Source organism: Leptodactylus fuscus, chromosome 9 (assembly GCF_031893055.1).
Source record: "Leptodactylus fuscus isolate aLepFus1 chromosome 9, aLepFus1.hap2, whole genome shotgun sequence".
Classification (NCBI taxonomy): Eukaryota; Metazoa; Chordata; class Amphibia; order Anura; family Leptodactylidae; genus Leptodactylus; species Leptodactylus fuscus.
Window position 1 is genome coordinate 89,365,655 of NC_134273.1, and position 20,409 is coordinate 89,386,063.

The 20,409-nt window shown below is 43.4% G+C and overlaps 3 protein-coding genes across 3 annotated transcripts in view; 2 read left to right on the forward strand and 1 right to left on the reverse strand.

The window, feature by feature from the left end:
• Positions 1 to 2,594: 2,594 nt before the first annotated feature.
• LOC142217887 (olfactory receptor 1E16-like) lies at positions 2,595 to 3,527 on the forward strand. The gene has a single exon (XM_075286210.1). It carries the CDS (start codon positions 2,595 to 2,597, stop codon positions 3,525 to 3,527), a length of 933 nt encoding a protein of 310 aa, XP_075142311.1.
• A 2,423-nt stretch (positions 3,528 to 5,950) lies between these two features.
• Positions 5,951 to 6,883, forward strand: LOC142217888 (olfactory receptor 1E1-like). Its single transcript, XM_075286211.1, has one exon. The coding sequence runs from the start codon at positions 5,951 to 5,953 to the stop codon at positions 6,881 to 6,883; it is 933 nt and encodes a 310-aa protein (XP_075142312.1).
• A 4,099-nt stretch (positions 6,884 to 10,982) lies between these two features.
• LOC142217889 (inter-alpha-trypsin inhibitor heavy chain H3-like) overlaps positions 10,983 to 20,409 on the reverse strand; it is a 30,919-nt gene continuing 21,492 nt past the window's right edge. Inside the window, exons 19-21 of the mRNA XM_075286212.1 lie at positions 14,398 to 14,543; positions 13,891 to 13,969; positions 10,983 to 11,133 (exon numbers count right to left, since the gene is read on the reverse strand). Of these exons, the coding sequence (XP_075142313.1) occupies positions 10,983 to 11,133; positions 13,891 to 13,969; positions 14,398 to 14,543 (376 nt within the window). The remainder of the gene's footprint in view (positions 11,134 to 13,890; positions 13,970 to 14,397; positions 14,544 to 20,409) is intronic.

A 20,409-nucleotide genomic window follows, 5' to 3' on the forward strand; every position in this document is an offset into this window, starting at 1 on the left:
AATGGACCAATCTAATAATGACACAATCTGATAATGGCCCAATCTAATAATGGCCCAATCTAATAATGGCCCAATCTGATAATGGACCAATCTAACAATGGCCCAATCTAACAATGGCCCAATCTAATAATGGCCCAATCTGATAATGGACCAATCTAATAATGACACAATCTGATAATGGCCCAATCTAATAATGGTCCAATCTAATAATGGCCCAATCTAATAATGGACCAATCTGATAATGACCCAATCTAATAATGACCCAATCTAATAATGGACCAATCTGATAATGACCCAATCTAATAATGACCCAATCTGAAAATGACCCAATCTAATAATGACCCAATCTAATAATGACCCAATCTAATAATGACCCAATCTAATAATGACCCAATCTAATAATGACCCAATCTGATAATGACCCAATCTAATAATGACCCAATCTAATAATGGACCAATCTGATAATGACCCAATCTAATAATGACCCAATCTGAAAATGACCCAATCTAATAATGACCCAATTTGATAATGACCCAATCTAATAATGACCCAATCTGATAATGACCCAATCTAATAATGACCCAATCTGATAATGACCCAATCTGAAAATGACCCAATCTAATAATGACCCAATTTGATAATGACCCAATCTAATAATGACCCAATCTGATAATGACCCAATCTAATAATGACCCAATCTGATAATGACCCAATCTAATAATGACCCAATCTGATAATGACCCAATCTAATAATGACCCAATCTAATAATGGACCAATCTGATAATGACCCAATCTAATAATGGACCAATCTGATAATGACCCAATCTAATAATGACCCAATCTAATAATGACCCAATCTAATAATGGACCAATCTGATAATGACCCAATCTAATAATGGACCAATCTGATAATGACCCAATCTAATAATGGACCAATCTGATAATGACCCAATCTAATAAGATGCTTTTTTTAAAATTTTTCCGCCCACCTAGCCGTACAGGGGTTTGTCTTTTCAGGACATGTTGTATTTTTCACTGCCACCATTTAGGGGAACCGATAACTGATTTATTATCTTTGATTAACTCTTTGTGTTGGGAAAGCAAAAAATGTAATTTTGTTATTGTGTTTTATATTTTACAATTGTCATCACTCAGTAAGTTCCATATATACCATGTGTATGTATCTGTGCACAAACACGCTGATATCCTATGTATAGGGCATCGTTATATCTCACTACACTTACACATTACAGGCTCTTTTTTAAAATATCATATTTTTATTTTTCCATAAGTAACAATGTGAAGGGAAAGTATTTTTGGCAGGACCGGCTGTAGTTTTTATTGGCACCATTTTGAGTCCTATATAAATTTTTGGTCAATTTTCAGACAGGAAGAACAGAAAAAAACTGCTCTTCTGAATTTTTTGTATTGATTTTTTTTCAATGTACAGTATATTTGACATGACGTTATTAATCAGGGCGACATGATTATGGAGTTACCAAATTTGCATTTTGTTCTTACGTTTTACTACTTTGGTGCACAGAATAAAAATCACTTAAAAAAAATTAAAAAATAACAATAATAATAATAATAATAATAATAATAATAATAATACAATAATAATAATAATCTAATAATAATAATCTAATATAATAATAATAATAATAATAATAATCTAATATAATAATAATCTAATATAATAATAATCTAATAATAATAATCTAATAATAATATCATAATAATAATAATCTAATATAATAATAATAATAATATAATAATAATATATTAATAATATTAATAATATAATAATAATAATAATAATAATAATAATAATAATAATAATAATAATAATAATAGAAAGTGATGGAAGTCTTATACTAGATGTGCCAAATTTCTGAACCGTCATGTGAAATTTGAGAAATTTTGTGCAAATTACACCAAAAGAGAGTTTGCAGAAAAAACAACTGTAAAGATTCTTCTCCTGATAATTTCTTCCCATCCTTTTCAGGGTTCCTTGTTTGTAGGTTCTGAGGAGCCCAAGTTCTCACACATGACCATAAGAGGTGCAGGGAGGTTGCTGAATTCCTCCTACAATAGTGAGACCTTCTGCAGTCTGACGGCTCTTGAAGTCTTTCCTATACTGAAGATGAAGGATCTTATTGTCCACCAGTACATGAGGCCCCGTGATCTGATGCTCAGTTTCTGGAAGCCATAAATCATCTGACTATGGACCCCCAGAAACACTACAAAATCCAGGGGTGCAGATACTGCTCTTACCATGGAAGCCTTTTCTGTCTGAGTAAGTATTCTTACTATAGAGATGAAGATTGGGAATTATCAGAGGGTAAAATTAAATTGCAAAATCCCATAAGATAAAGAGCCCTGATCTTGTGTGTCCTGAGGCCCAATTACTTCTGGATACGCAGAGAAGGGGTTTGGACTTCTGTGACTTCGGCTCCTGGGAGAACTGCAGGGTTATAAATTGAAGGATGACATTAGATAATAATATCAGTGATTCTATATCTGAGCCGCCATGTTCACCCATTGAAATCAAATATTTCATCAAATCCTCCTCATGTTGCCATCATGATGATGAAGAACCAAACAGCCATCTCCAGCGTTCTTCTCCTGAGTCTATCAGACACTCCGAGGACCATCTACCTCCTCTTCACCATCTTCCTCCTCATCTACCTGATGACCTTCTTGTCCAACCTTCTTATTATCCTTCTAGTTGTTACTTGTGCTCATCTTCATACTCCCATGTATTTCTTTCTAGGAAACTTAGCCTTCTTGGACATGTCCTACTCATCGGTCACTGCCCCGAGGTTGCTCTATGACCTCACCACCCATCGCTGGTCCATGTCTCTTCCAGACTGTATAGCACAGATGTTCTTTGTCATCTACTTTGGGAGCACTGAAGTTTTCCTGTTGTCCTCCATGTCTTATGACCGGTATGTCGCCATCTGTTGGCCTCTCCATTACTTACAGGTCATGTCTTGGGGCAGGTGCACTCAGATGGTGACTTTGGTTTGGTCTTCTGCTCTCATCGCCCCCATAATTTTTACTCTGTGTTTGAGAAGGTTGACGTTCTGTGGTCCCAACTTCATCCACAATTTCTTCTGTGATCTGCCCCATTTGTTCCAGATCTCCTGCACTGACACTTCCATCAATGTTCTAGTCCTAATACTTGTTGGGGGTGTCCTTGGTATTGGAGCCTTTGTTGCTACATTTTACTCCTATGTCAGAATTTTTAGGACAGTGATGAAAATTCGCACCAACGATGGAAAACATAAAGCCTTCTCCACCTGTACGTCTCACCTGACTGTGGTTCTTATATTTTATGGCTCCATAACTTTCATCTACTTTGTCCCTAACACCAGTAATCTCCTCGCACTGAATCAAGTGATCACTGTGATCTATACACTGGTCACCCCATTACTGAACCCCTTAATCTACAGCCTGAGGAACAAAGACCTGAAGGCCGCCCTGCAGAGAACCTTCCATAGACACCTGCTGAGACCGTAGGGTAGGACATGAAGATGTCTGCAGGGATGAATGTTCTGTAATTGTCTATTATCTACAGGTGCACAGACCAGAGGTCTCACTCATGGTGGACTCATCTCTCTTTATCATGAAGAGCCGGATTCGGCACCAGGTTCGCCCCGGCCTATAAACACTACAGAGTTGGAAGAGGAACTGGCCAAGGATTCACACCATCCCCCATACTATCGGGGTGCTACTTTATATGTACAGCCATAGGGCTAAGTTTGGACGTCTGACTCCCCTACGGAAGGACCTGGGATCGAGACCCAGGAAATATGTAATGAAAAATAAGTGGAATAAAAGTTTTATCAGATTTTATTTTCTTAAATGTTTCATAATTTCTAAATAAATAAATTTACAGATAGATTAGAATTTTATTTTATTACTACAAACCTCTGAATGTAAATATACCATGTACACCAGATACAATGTTACAATAAAGCCATTTTACTAATAATGATTGATACAAAACATAAGAGGTTACATTGACATTCGGCATCTTCGTCATGTAACAAACCGCACAATAGAACTAAGATTAATTCTCATATTTATAAGGATTGTTTTCCATGGCTGATATGTTATCATTATTTGTGTGTTTTTGCGCCCACTTCAAGTCTGTTTGTCCCTTTTAGTCTCATCTGTTTTTCACGTGTTTTTAATAGACATTTTGGTTTTTTTGCCCAACCCATTGGTCTGTTTGTAATGGACGTCCATCGGATTTTACATCGCTGATCTCTAATGGGTCGCATCTCTATCGAACCAGGGAAATACAGGACATGCCGTTATGTTTTGTCCATTAAAACATTGGGAACGTGAATAATCTCCTTCATCATTTTATATCATACGGTCGTTTTTTGCTGTCATGTGAATGAGTCCTCACGATCGGGGGTTTGAGCTTTTATTTGGGGTTTTGAATATATTTGGCTGCGCCCCTCGTCCAGGCCGCACGAAGGTCTCTTCCACAGGCCAATAAATCATAAGGAACATTTGGAAGATAATTTGTTCTATCGATTTTTTGGCTCCACCAACCAGACTCAGCCGAGGAATGAGCCAATACCACATTTACGACGCACAATGGTTGTCAGCACATCTCTGCATTATGTTATTGCAGATAGGAGGTTTTTGGGACTTCATATTGGTCCATATACTCTCACCCTAAGCCCTTTCATCCCACTGACAGGCCCCTTAGTCACTGACTAGGCCCAGAGCTGCACACAGTTCCCCAGCAGGTCCTACTGTCTCTTACACGCTTACTGCTCACACGCGGCACCAGGCGCACTGTTATATGAAGTATCTACGACCACCTACAGACTCTGCCCCTATGGAATAAGTTACAACTCCTCCATCGCTCTCACGGGCTGCCGAAATATACCCCAGAGCCGTTCAGGTGATGTAGATCTGTCATACGATGGACATGGAAACCGCAATAGATATGTCAATGGAGTATTACATGTGCAATATAGCAATACGTAGAGACGTTTCTGTGTAGAGCCATGTGGCGGTATTATTTATATACCTTGTTTCTGGATGGATGAGCAATGTCACGTTCTGATTGGATGAACAACTTTCGTCCTCCAAATTTATTCATGAAAATATTTCTATTTACTTACAAACCAAAGTGCAACCTGCATTCAGTGGACGATAATGTGAACAGGACAGGACCCCGACCACCTAAACCCCCGGTACTTGGAGGCTTCATCTCCAGCTCACAGTACAGGACCTACCTGCTCATTGTCGTGTATAGAGCTGCGACTCACTCCGGCCTTCGGGACTCAAAAGTTATTTCCGAGGTTGCTACAAATTCCCATGGACAATGAGAGTAAGAGATAATTCTAGCAGTTTTCTGGCATTTGGCCTTCGGATATCTGGTCCTTTCTAGAGATGAGCTGCTCTGATCTGTACTGAACATGCAGACGAGTATATAATCTACAATGGTGATATATCTAGTGGCTGTAGACCCACCCAGGCAATGCAAACGCTTACTGAGATATTGTGACATACAAGACGTGACGATGGTAGGTTCTCTCCTGTAGAGCGTTGCTCCCATCCTTATACAGATACAAAAGGTTTCCATAGACTGCTCTCATACAGATGTCTTCTGCTCTCATGGATCATCACTGGTTAAAACTAATCTACAAACTCTTATACTATAAGCACCAGGGAATCTTTGTGTCCGGAGACCCTATTACTGTATTTATGGATATGCAGAGCAGAGGTTTGAGATTCTGCCACTTCTACTCCTTGGAGATCTGATTATCTTTAATATGAGGACGCCTCGAGCTGTCGGATCAGCAGTTCTATATCTGCGCTCTCCATGTTTCTGTTCCCATCAGTTTAATCCATTGCTTCATTATTGTCATCAGTTTCATTCATTTATAAAATCTGAGAAGATTTACATTACAATGATGAAGAACCAGACAGCCATCTCCAGCGTTCTTCTCCTGAGTCTATCAGACACTCCGAGGACCATCTACCTCCTCTTCACCATCTTCCTCCTCATCTACCTGATGACTGTCTTGTCCAACTTTCTTATCATCCTTCTCGTTGTTACTTGTGCTCATCTTCATACTCCCATGTATTTCTTTCTAGGAAACTTAGCCTTCTTGGACATGTCCTACTCATCGGTCACTGCCCCGAGGTTGCTCTATGACCTCTCCACCCATCGCTGGTCCATGTCTCTCTCAGACTGTATAGCACAGATGTTCTTTTCCATGTATCTTGGGGGCTGTGAGGTTTACTTGTTGTGTTCCATGTCTTATGACCGCTATGTCGCCATCTGCCGCCCCCTTCACTACTCTCAGATCATGTCTTGGGACACTTGCATTAAGATGATGTCTTTTGTTTGGTTTTCTGGTCTCTTTGTCCCCACCATTTGTACCTTATGTTTAAGGAGGTTGATGTTCTGTGGTCCCAACCTTATCCAGAGCTTCTATTGTGATCTGCCCCATTTGTTCCAGATCTCCTGTACTGACACTTCCATCAATTATCTTGTCTTAACAATGTCAGGGAGTCTTATCGGCATCGTGGCCTTTGTTGCCACATTTTACCCGTATATCTTAATATTTTGCAGAGTGATCAAAATTCACTCCAGTGATGGAAAATATAAAGCCTTCTCCACCTGTACGTCTCACCTGACTGTGGTTCTTATATTTTATGCCTCAATAACTTTCATCTACTTTGTCCCTAACACCAGTAATCTTCTCACGCTGAATCAAGTGGTCACTGTGATCTATACACTGGTCACCCCATTACTGAACCCCTTAATCTACAGCCTGAGGAACAAAGACCTGAAGACTGCGTTGTGGAGAGCTCTGCATGTACAGAAGAAGACAAGCTGAACATTACATTAATGTGTTAAGTACACAATTGCTAACTTGACTTTTTTCCATTGCTTTCAATGACTTTTGCTGCAAGTTATCAGGGTGCACTAAGTTATAAGGGTGCACTAAGTCATCAGGGTGCACTAAGTTATCAGGGTGCACTAAGTCATCAGGGTGCACTAAGTCATCAGGGTGCACTAAGTCATCAGGGTGCACTAAGTTATCAGGGTGCACTAAGTCATCAGGGTGCACTAAGTTATCAGGGTGCACTAAGTCATCAGGGTGCACTAAGTTATCAGGGTGCACTAAGTCATCAGGGTGCACTAAGTTATCAGGGTGCACTAAGTCATCAGGGTGCACTAAGTCATCACAGTGCACTAAGTCATCAGGGTGCACTAAGTTATCAGGGTGCACTAAGTCATCAGGGTGCACTAAGTCATCACAGTGCACTAAGTCATCACAGTGCACTAAGTCATCAGGGTGCACTAAGTTATCAGGGTGCACTAAGTCATCAGGGTGCACTAAGTCATCACAGTGCACTAAGTTATCAGGGTGCACTAAGTCATCAGGGTGCACTAAGTCATCACAGTGCACTAAGTCATCACGGTGCACTAAGTTATCAGATACAAGTTGAAGCTGCTGCATCTGTATAATACATGGACAATGGTAAAGCAAGAAGCACACGACTCCTGCTGAGGACTGTTACCATGAGTGTTTAGACTTGAGTAAAAGTGATAGGCAGGTAACAGAACCCAAATAGATGTGATGAAGATTCAGCCGACCTGACATATGGGATACACTATATACTTTCTATGCACCCAGATCGGACGCTTGATATTACATGTATGGGAGAAGGATATCCGATAGGTTATTTATAGGACAAGGTTAAAAATGTCACAAAAATCCAATTCAGAGAATCTTTTATTGTAGAGAAGTTGAATCTGCTCAGAACTGAAAAGGAGCAGAAATAAAGATAGAAGAAGAAATTATCAGATAATATTATATTGTGGTGGATAATAAATCTATATAATGGGATGATGGACGTGATATTAGAAGGCGATGGCCCCCTGGACATTGTGGTTATTAGCGGCTTATAGGTGGTGGCAGCGAGGACGTAGAGAACAATCTAGAATAATCTAATGTGATGTCTCACTAGGACTGTTCTGTACATACTAATAATAATAATGATATGAAACTGAATAAATGTATCAATGACGTATAAATGTGTATGTAATATGTCTGCACTATATATATATATTATTTGAATATTATTGTTATTATTATTATTATTATTATTATTATTATTATTATTGTTATTTTAGTATTATTCTTATTACTAGTAGACTCCCCGGTGGCTTCGCTCGCAGATAATACGTCACATTGTTGGTTATAGTAAAGTAATATTTTCGGTGTCTCGCTACAATTGCCATTCTCAGAGAAATCTTTTTTCCCACTATAAGTTTTTATTATTTTGTCATTTTCCTAATTTGTCGTGACATTGATGTGGACAATAAGTTTTTTTTCTTATTTGGGGCCTGAGGGGGCCGCCCCACCACATAATAAGACCCCAGGACTATAGATAGCACACACTAAGTGGGGCTGGGACATATTTTGCCTTGGGGCCCAGTAAGAAGAGTTTGTCTCCTGTACTGTATGGAGAACCTTACAGAAACTGTCCATGGCAAGAAGGGGTTAATCTTGATGACCTGTCCTTAGGTTAGGCCTCACCTGGGTCTGACTGGGCCCCTGACCTATCTAATGGTAGAGCATGCAGGACAGCCCTCTCATTGGTCAATAGGCACAGTGCCACACGTTTTGTAGTGGCCATGCTCAGTACTGCAGCTCCTCCAGATTATATATGTACAGCCGGTATAACCTGGGTATATACTGTGTATAATTATATATGTACAGCCGGTATAACCTGGGTATATACTGTGTATAATTATATATGTACAGCCGGTATAACCTGGGTATATACTGTGTATAATTATATATATACAGCTGGTATAACCTGGGTATATACTGTATATAATTATATATGTACAGCCGGTATAACCTGAGTATATACTGTATATAATATATATGTACAGCCGGTATAACCTGGGTATATACTGTATATAATTATATATGTACAGCCGGTATAACCTGGGTATATACTGTATATAATATATATGTACAGCCGGTATAACCTGGGTATATACTGTATATAATTATATATGTACAGCAGGTATAACCTGGGTATATACTGTATATAATATATATGTACAGCCGGTATAACCTGGGTATATACTGTATATAATTATATATGTACAGCCGGTATAACCTGGGTATATACTGTATATAATATATATGTACAGCTGGTATAACCTGGGTATATACTGTATATAATTATATATGTACAGCTGGTATAACCTGGGTATATACTGTATATAATTATATATGTACAGCCGGTATAACCTGGGTATATACTGTATATAATTATATATGTACAGCCGGTATAACCTGGGTATATACTGTATATAATTATATATGTACAGCCGGTATAACCTGGGTATATACTGTATATAATTATATATGTACAGCCGGTATAACCTGGGTATATACTGTATATAATTATATATGTACAGCCGGTATAACCTGGGTATATACTGTATATAATTATATATGTACAGCCGGTATAACCTGGGTATATACTGTATATAATATATATGTACAGCCGGTATAACCTGGGTATATACTGTATATAATATATATGTACAGCCGGTATAACCTGGGTATATACTATATATAATTATATATGTACAGCCGGTATAACCTGGGTATATACTGTATATAATTATATATGTACAGCCGGTATAACCTGGGTATATACTGTGTATAATTATATATGTACAGCCGGTATAACCTGGGTATATACTGTATATAATTATATATGTACAGCCGGTATAACCTGGGTATATACTGTATATAATATATATGTACAGCCGGTATAACCTGGGTATATACTGTATATAATTATATATGTACAGCCGGTATAACCTGGGTATATACTGTATATAATATATATGTACAGCCGGTATAACCTGGGTATATATGTGTATATAATTATATATGTACAGCCGGTATAACCTGGGTATATACTGTATATAATTATATATGTACAGCCGGTATAACCTGGGTATATACTGTATATAATTATATATGTACAGCCGGTATAACCTGGGTATATACTGTATATAATTATATATGTACAGCCGGTATAACCTGGGTATATACTGTATATAATATATATGTACAGCTGGTATAACCTGGGCATATACTGTATATAATTATATATGTACAGCCGGTATAACCTGGGTATATACTGTATATAATTATATATGTACAGCCGGTATAACCTGGGTATATACTGTATATAATATATATGTACAGCTGGTATAACCTGGGCATATACTGTATATAATTATATATGTACAGCCGGTATAACCTGGGTATATACTGTATATAATATATATGTACAGCTGGTATAACCTGGGTATCCTTAGATCCATGTAGTAATAATTCACTTCCACAGCTACATACAAGATAAGATAAGATAATCCTTTAATATTCCACTATGGGTACATTCAGTGTGATACGGCATCATGGATGGTACAGTAGTATATAGAAAGAGAGAAACATATACAAGCTCGTGGCAGACACAGAGATACAAGGAGTCACAGCAACTAAAAAGAAAGAAACAAGAAGACAGATTCCAGGATCATTTAGTTCTCTGTGCGAAGTGATGTTGATAATACGGCCGGACTGTGGTTGGGGGACACGAGGGGGGGAGGGGGCACAGCATGTGACAGGCAGAGGTGGGGACATATCCTGATAACATGCGCTCGCTCCTTTGGTCGCATCTTGTGCTCACAGCCGTTAGTTCCATCTCTTCCATCAGCACTATTGTTCCTTAACCACATAATGGGGGGGATGGTAGCAGAGGCTGTAACGCGCAGACCTCCCACCCGTCCCGGATTATGGGGGACATTCCCAGATTAGGGGTCCTGTCCCGCAGTCCCGGTCGGTGGGAGGTTTGTCTCACTCTTGTGCAGTTCGGGTGGATTTTCAGGATATTTTAGTTTTGTTCATTTATCGCTGGCGGAATATCAAAGAGACTGTGGAGCAGGTGAGGGGCCCCGGCGCTCAGCTCATCGCTCTCCACTGTCAGGGCCACACAACAGGACGCAGTCTTTACTCCAAAGGAAGTGACGTCACATAGACAGGAGCTGAAAGAGAGAAACCAGAATACTCTGATACTACAGTTAGGGCCAGAAATATTTGGACAGTGACACAATTTTCGCGAGTTGGGCTCTGCATGCCACCACATTGGTTTTGAAATGAAACCTCTGCAACAGAATTCCAGTGCAGATTGTAACGTTTAATTTGAAGGGTTGAACAAAAATATCTGATAGAAAATGTAGGAATTGTAGACATTTCTTTACAAACACTCCACATTTTAGGAGCTCAAAAGTAATTGGACAAATAAACATAACCCAAACAAAATATTTTTATTTTCAATATTTTGTTGCGAATCCTTTGGAGGCAATCACTGCCTTAAGTCTGGAACCCATGGACATCACCAAACGCTGGGTTTCCTCCTTCTTAATGCTTTGCCAGGCCTTTACAGCCGCAGCCTTCAGGTCTTGCTTGTTTGTGGGTCTTTCCGCCTTAAGTCTGGATTTGAGCAAGTGAAATGCATGCTCAATTGGGTTAAGATCTGGTGATTGACTTGGCCATTGCAGAATGTTCCATTTTTTTGCACTCATGAACTCCTGGGTAGCTTTGGCTGTATGCTTGGAGTCATTGTCCATCTGTACTATGAAGCGCCGTCCGGTCAACTTGGCAGCATTTGGCTGAATCTGGGCTGAAAGTATATCCCGGTACACTTCAGAATTCATCCGGCTACTCTTGTCTGCTGTTATGTCATCAATAAACACAAGTGAGCCAGTGCCGCCATTGAAAGCCATGCATGCCCATGCCATCACGTTGCCTCCACCATGTTTTACAGAGGATGTGCTGTGCCTTGGATCATGTGCCGTTCCCTTTCTTCTATAAAATTTTTTCCTTCCCATCATTCTGGTACAGGTTGATCTTTGTCTCATCTGTCCATAGAATACTTTTCCAGAACTGAGCTGGCTTCTGGAGGTGTTTTCCAGCAAATGTAACTCTGGCCTGTCTATTTTTGGAATTGATGAATGGTTTGCATCTAGATGTGAACCCTTTGTATTTACTTTCATGGAGTCTTCTCTTTACTGTTGACTTAGAGACAGATACACCTACTTCACTGAGAGTGTTCTGGACTTCAGTTGATGTTGTGAACGGGTTCTTCTTGACCAAAGAAAGTATGCGGCGATCATCCACCACTGTTGTCATCCATGGACGCCCAGGCCTTTTTGAGTTCCCAAGCTCACCAGTCAATTCCTTTTTTCTTAGAATGTACCCGACTATTGATTTTGCTACTCCAAGCATGTCTGCTATCTCTCTGATGGATTTTTTTCTTTTTTTTCAGCCTCAGGATGTTCTGCTTCACCTCAATTGAGAGTTCCTTTGAGCGCATGTTGTCTGGTCACAGCAACAGCTTCCAAATGCAAATCCACACACCTGGAATCAGCCCCAGACCTTTTAACTACTTCATTGATTACAGGTTTACGAGGGAGACGCCTTCAGAGTTAATTGCAGCCCTTAGAGTCCATTGTCCAATTACTTTTGGTCCCTTGAAAAAGAGAAGGCTATGCATTACAGAGCTATGATTCCTAAACCCTTTCTCCGATTTGGATGTGGAAACTCTCATATTGCAGCTGGGAGTGTGCACTTTCAGCCCATATTATATATAGAATTGTATTTCTGAACATGTTTTAGTAAACAGCTAAAATAATAAAACTTGTGTCACTGTCCAAATATTTCTGGCCCTAACTGTATGTGACCACAGGACAGAGAACGCAGGCGCATCGCTCTTCTGAGAATCGTGGACTGTCTCTCTGTGCTATATAGCAGACTGTCTCTCCATGGTATATAGCAGACTGTCTCTCCATGGTATATAGCAGACTGTCTCTCCATGGTATATATCAGACTGTCTCTCCATGGTATATAGCAGACTGTCTCTCCATGGTATATAGCAGACTGTCTCTCCATGGTACTGTATATAGCAGACTGTCTCTCTGTGCTATATAGCAGACTGTCTCTCCATGGTATATAGCAGACTGTCTCTCCATGGTATATAGCAGACTGTCTCTCCATGGTATATAGCAGACTGTCTCTCCATGGTATATAGCAGACTGTCTCTCCATGGTATATAGCAGACTGTCTCTCCATGGTACTGTATATAGCAGACTGTCTCTCTGTGCTATATAGCAGACTGTCTCTCCATGGTATATAGCAGACTGTCACTATATGGTATATAGCAGACTGTCTCTCCATGGTATATAGCAGACTGTCACTACATGGTATATAGCAGACTGTCACTATATGGTATATAGCAGACTGTCTCTCCATGGTATATAGCAGACTGTCACTACATGGTATATAGCAGACTGTCACTACATGGTATATAGCAGACTGTCTCTCCATGGTATATAGCAGACTGTCACTACATGGTATATAGCAGACTGTCACTACATGGTATATAGCAGACTGTCTCTCCATGGTATATAGCAGACTGTCACTACATGGTATATAGCAGACTGTCTCTCCATGGTATATAGCAGACTGTCACTACATGGTATATAGCAGACTGTCACTACATGGTATATAGCAGACTGTCTCTCCATGGTATATAGCAGACTGTCACTACATGGTATATAGCAGACTGTCACTATATGGTATATAGCAGACTGTCACTACATGGTATATAGCAGACTGTCTCTCCATGGTATATAGCAGACTGTCTCTCCATGGTATATAGCAGACTGTCACTACATGGCATATAGCAGACTGTCACTCTGGCAGCAGAATATTGGCCAATCAGTTGCTGCCAAGCTTCTTACCGTTGCGATGGCAGGCTCCTCCCTTGGATGATGATGTCACCGAATGTAACAATAATGTCATTATCACTTGTCACATGACCTGAGAATACAAGAAGAGATCATTGTACAGAGATATAGAGTGATATCTGTGTTTGGGAAAGCTGGGTGAAACTAATCTCATCTACAGGACGTTGCGGGGAAAGTGACCTGTTCTGTAGGACCGAAACCTGCTGAATGTGAATTACTGCTGAGGGTTTCTACAGTCGTTACAACGTCTGCAATGGGGGAAGGTGAGCCGAAACAGCAACAACACAATCTGAGCAGGGACTGGTTATGGGGGCACAGGCGAGCGCAACGTACACAGGAAAGCGCAACGTACATAGGCGAGCGCAACGTACACAGGTGAGCGCAACATACACAGGCGAGTACAACATACACAGGCGAGTGCAACCTACACAGGCAAGTACAACATACACAGGCGAGCGCAACGTACAGAGGAGAGCGCAATGTACACAGGCGAACACATACTGACTAGTCCGATGGTGTAATTGCTGTCGGCTCTTTTACTCTCCACCTGAAGCTTGAGAAGATCTAGAGTTTGTGCCAAGGAAATAACGAGCTTCAGCCCGGGCTCCAAAGACACAACTAATCTATTCCCTTCTTTTCTTGCAACCCTGAAAATGAAGAAAAACGTCAGAGAAATGAGAAATACAAAATAATATCAGCCTCAGTATACAGCACCGACATCAGCCTCAGTATACAGCACCGACATCAGCCTCAGTATACAGCACCGGCATCAGCCTCAGTATACAGCACCGGGACATGTATATATAGGGATGGACAGTCATTGTACATATACAGCTACTGGGATTAGGTATATATATATATATATATATATATATATATATATACAGTTACTCAGTGGCATAACTAGGAATGGCAGGGCGCCGTGGCAAACTTTTGACATGCCCCCCTTCCTGACCGACACCAAGGACTCGACTGGCCCATAGTGGCCCCTGCACACAGTATTATCCCCCATAGCGGCCCCTGCACACAGTATTATCCCCCATAGTGGCCCCTGCACACAGTATTATCCCCCATAGTGGCCCCTGCACACAGTATTATACCCCATAGTGGCCCCTGCACACAGTATTATCCCCCATAGTGGCCCCTGCACACAGTATTATGTCCCATAGTGGCCCCTGCACACAGTATTATGTCCCATAGTGGCCCCTGCACACAGTATTATCCCCCATAGTGACCCCTGCACACAGTATTATCCCCCATAGTGGCCCCTGCACACAGTATTATGTCCCATAGTGGCCCCTGCACACAGTATCATCCCCCATAGTGGCCCCTGCACACAGTATTATGTCCCATAGTGGCCCCTGCACACAGTATTATGTCCCATAGTGGCCCCTGCACACAGTATTATGCCCCATAGTGGCCCCTGCACACAGTATTATGTCCCATAGTGGCCCCTGTACACAGTATTATGTCCCATAGTGGCCCCTGCACACAGTATTATGTCCCATAGTGGCCCCTGCACACAGTATTATGTCCCATAGTGGCCCCTGCACACAGTATTATGCCCCATAGTGGCCCCTGCACACAGTATTATACCCCATAGTGGCCCCTGCACACAGTATTATCCCCCATAGTGACCCCTGCACACAGTATTATGTCCCATAGTGGCCCCTGCACACAGTATTATGTCCCATAGTGGCCCCTGCACACAGTATTATGTCCCATAGTGGCCCCTGCACACAGTATTATGTCCCATAGTGGCCCCTGCACACAGTATTATGTCCCATAGTGGCCCCTGCACACAGTATTATGTCCCATAGTGGCCCCTGCACACAGTATTATGTCCCATAGTGGCCCCTGCACACAGTATCATCCCCCATAGTGGCCCCTGCACACAGTATTATGTCCCATAGTGGCCCCTGCACACAGTATTATGTCCCATAGTGGCCCCTGCACACAGTATTATCCCCCATAGCGGCCCCTGCACACAGTATTATCCCCCATAGTGGCCCCTGCACACAGTATTATCCCCCATAGCGGCCCCTGCACACAGTATTATCCCCCATAGTGGCCCCTGCACACAGTATTATCCCCCATAGTGGCCCCTGCACACAGTATTATACCCCATAGTGGCCCCTGCACACAGTATTATCCCCCATAGTGGCCCCTGCACACAGTATTATGTCCCATAGTGGCCCCTGCACACAGTATTATGTCCCATAGTGGCCCCTGCACACAGTATTATGTCCCATAGTGGCCCCTGCACACAGTATTATGCCCCATAGTGGCCCCTGCACACAGTATTATACCCCATAGTGGCCCCTGCACACAGTATTATCCCCCATAGTGACCCCTGCACACAGTATTATGTCCCATAGTGGCCCCTGCACACAGTATTATGTCCCATAGTGGCCCCTGCACACAGTATTATGTCCCATAGTGGCCCCTGCACACAGTATTATGTCCCATAGTGGCCCCTGCACACAGTATTATGTCCCATAGTGGCCCCTGCACACAGTATTATCCCCCATAGTGGCCCCTGCACACAGTATTATGTCCCATAGTGGCCCCTGCACACAGTATTATGCCCCATAGTGGTCCCTGTACACAGTATTATGCCCCATAGTGGCCCCTACACACAGTATTATGTCCCATAGTGGCCCCTGCACACAGTATTATGTCCCATAGTGGCCCCTGCACACAGTATTATGTCCCATAGTGGCCCCTGCACACAGTATTATCCCCCATAGTGACCCCTGCACACAGTATTATCCCCCATAGTGGCCCCTGCACACAGTATTATGTCCCATAGTGGCCCCTGCACACAGTATCATCCCCCATAGTGGCCCCTGCACACAGTATTATGTCCCATAGTGGCCCCTGCACACAGTATCATCCCCCATAGTGGCCCCTGCACACAGTATTATGTCCCATAGTGGCCCCTGCACACAGTATTATGTCCCATAGTGGCCCCTGCACACAGTATTATGCCCCATAGTGGCCCCTGCACACAGTATTATGTCCCATAGTGGCCCCTGTACACAGTATTATGTCCCATAGTGGCCCCTGCACACAGTATTATGTCCCATAGTGGCCCCTGCACACAGTATTATGTCCCATAGTGGCCCCTGCACACAGTATTATGCCCCATAGTGGCCCCTGCACACAGTATTATACCCCATAGTGGCCCCTGCACACAGTATTATCCCCCATAGTGACCCCTGCACACAGTATTATGTCCCATAGTGGCCCCTGCACACAGTATTATGTCCCATAGTGGCCCCTGCACACAGTATTATGTCCCATAGTGGCCCCTGCACACAGTATTATGTCCCATAGTGGCCCCTGCACACAGTATTATGTCCCATAGTGGCCCCTGCACACAGTATTATCCCCCATAGTGGCCCCTGCACACAGTATTATGTCCCATAGTGGCCCCTGCACACAGTATTATGCCCCATAGTGGTCCCTGTACACAGTATTATGCCCCATAGTGGCCCCTACACACAGTATTATGTCCCATAGTGGCCCCTGCACACAGTATTATGTCCCATAGTGGCCCCTGCACACAGTATTATCCCCCATAGTGGCCCCTGCACACAGTATTATGTCCCATAGTGGCCCCTGCACACAGTATTATGCCCCATAGTGGTCCCTGTACACAGTATTATGCCCCATAGTGGCCCCTACACACAGTATTATGTCCCATAGTGGCCCCTGCACACAGTATTATGTCCCATAGTGGCCCCTACACACAGTATTATGTCCCATAGTGGCCCCTGCACACAGTATTATGTCCCATAGTGGCCCCTGCACACAGTATTATGTCCCATAGTGGCCCCTGCACACAGTATTATCCCCCATAGTGGCCCCTGCACACAGTATTATGTCCCATAGTGGCCCCTGCACACAGTATTATGTCCCATAGTGGCCCCTGCACACAGTATTATACCCCATAGTGGCCCCTGCACACAGTATTATCCCCCATAGTGGCCCCTGCACACAGTATTATGTCCCATAGTGGCCCCTGCACACAGTATTATGTCCCATAGTGGCCCCTGCACACAGTATTATGTCCCATAGTGGCCCCTGCACACAGTATTATCCCCCATAGTGACCCCTGCACACAGTATTATCCCCCATAGTGGCCCCTGCACACAGTATTATGTCCCATAGTGGCCCCTGCACACAGTATCATCCCCCATAGTGGCCCCTGCACACAGTATTATGTCCCATAGTGGCCCCTACACACAGTATTATGTCCCATAGTGGCCCCTGCACACAGTATTATCCCCCATAGTGGCCCCTGCACACAGTATTATCCCCCATAGTGGCCCCTGCACACAGTATTATACCCCATAGTGGCCCCTGCACACAGTATTATCCCCCATAGTGGCCCCTGCACACAGTATTATGTCCCATAGTGGCCCCTGCACACAGTATTATGTCCCATAGTGGCCCCTGCACACAGTATTATGTCCCATAGTGGCCCCTGCACACAGTATTATCCCCCATAGTGACCCCTGCACACAGTATTATCCCCCATAGTGGCCCCTGCACACAGTATTATGTCCCATAGTGGCCCCTGCACACAGTATCATCCCCCATAGTGGCCCCTGCACACAGTATTATGTCCCATAGTGGCCCCTGCACACAGTATTATGCCCCATAGTGGCCCCTGCACACAGTATTATGTCCCATAGTGGCCCCTGTACACAGTATTATGTCCCATAGTGGCCCCTGCACACAGTATTATGTCCCATAGTGGCCCCTGCACACAGTATTATGTCCCATAGTGGCCCCTGCACACAGTATTATGCCCCATAGTGGCCCCTGCACACAGTATTATACCCCATAGTGGCCCCTGCACACAGTATTATCCCCCATAGTGACCCCTGCACACAGTATTATGTCCCATAGTGGCCCCTGCACACAGTATTATGTCCCATAGTGGCCCCTGCACACAGTATTATGTCCCATAGTGGCCCCTGCACACAGTATTATGTCCCATAGTGGCCCCTGCACACAGTATTATGTCCCATAGTGGCCCCTGCACACAGTATTATCCCCCATAGTGGCCCCTGCACACAGTATTATGTCCCATAGTGGCCCCTGCACACAGTATTATGCCCCATAGTGGTCCCTGTACACAGTATTATGCCCCATAGTGGCCCCTACACACAGTATTATGTCCCATAGTGGCCCCTGCACACAGTATTATGCCCCATAGTGGCCCCTACACACAGTATTATGTCCCATAGTGGCCCCTGCACACAGTATTATGTCCCATAGTGGCCCCTGCACACAGTATTATGTCCCATAGTGGCCCCTGCACACAGTATTATCCCCCATAGTGGCCCCTGCACACAGTATTATGTCCCATAGTGGCCCCTGCACACAGTATTATGTCCCATAGTGGCCCCTGCACACAGTATTATCCCCCATAGTGGCCCCTGCACACAGTATTATCCCCCATAGTGGCCCCTGCACACAGTATTATGCCCCATAGTGGCCCCTGCACACAGTATTATGTCCCATAGTGGCCCCTGCACACAGTATCATGTCCCATAGTGGCCCCTGCACACAGTATTATGTCCCATAGTGACCCCTGCACACAGTATTATCCCCCATAGTGGCTCCTGCACACAGTATTATGTCCCATAGTGGCCCCTGCACACAGTATTATGTCCCATAGTGGCCCCTGCACACAGTATCATGTCCCATAGTGGCCCCTGCACACAGTATTATGCCCCATAGTGGCTCCTGCACACAGTATTATCCCCCATAGTGGCCCCTGCATACAGTATCATGTCCCATAGTGGCCCCTGCACACAGTATTATGTCCCATAGTGGCCCCTGCACACAGTATTATCCCCCATAGTGGCCCCTGCACACAGTATTATGTCCCATAGTGGCTCCTGCACACAGTATTATCCCCCATAGTGGCCCCTGCATACAGTATCATGTCCCATAGTGGCCCCTGCACACAGTATTATGTCCCATAGTGGCCCCTGCACACAGTATTATGTCCCATAGTGGCCCCTGCACACAGTATTATGCCCCATAGTGGTCCCTGCACACAGTATTATGTCCCATAGTGGCCCCTGCACACAGTATTATCCCCCATAGTGGCCCCTGCACACAGTATTATGTCCCAGAGTGGCCCCTGCACACAGTATTATCCCCCATAGTGGCCCCTGCACACAGTATTATGTCCCATAGTGGCCCCTGCACACAGTATTATGTCCCATAGTGGCCCCTGCACACAGTATTATCCCCCATAGTGGCCCCTGCACACAGTATTATGTCCCATGGTGGTCCCTGCACACAGTATTATGTCCCATAGTGGCCCCTGCACACAGTATTATGTCCCATAGTGGCCCCTGCACACAGTATTATGTCCCATAGTGGCCCCTGCACACAGTATTATGTCCCATAGTGGCCCCTGCACACAGTATTATGTCCCATAGTGGCCCCTGCACACAGTATTATGTCCCATAGTGGCCCCTGCAC

Excerpts from the sequence above, each read along its gene's own strand:
- LOC142217887 (XM_075286210.1), top strand. The coding sequence starts at position 2,595 with ATGAAGAACCAAACAGCCATCTCCAGCGTTCTTCTCCTGAGTCTATCA.
- LOC142217888 (XM_075286211.1), top strand. The coding sequence starts at position 5,951 with ATGAAGAACCAGACAGCCATCTCCAGCGTTCTTCTCCTGAGTCTATCA.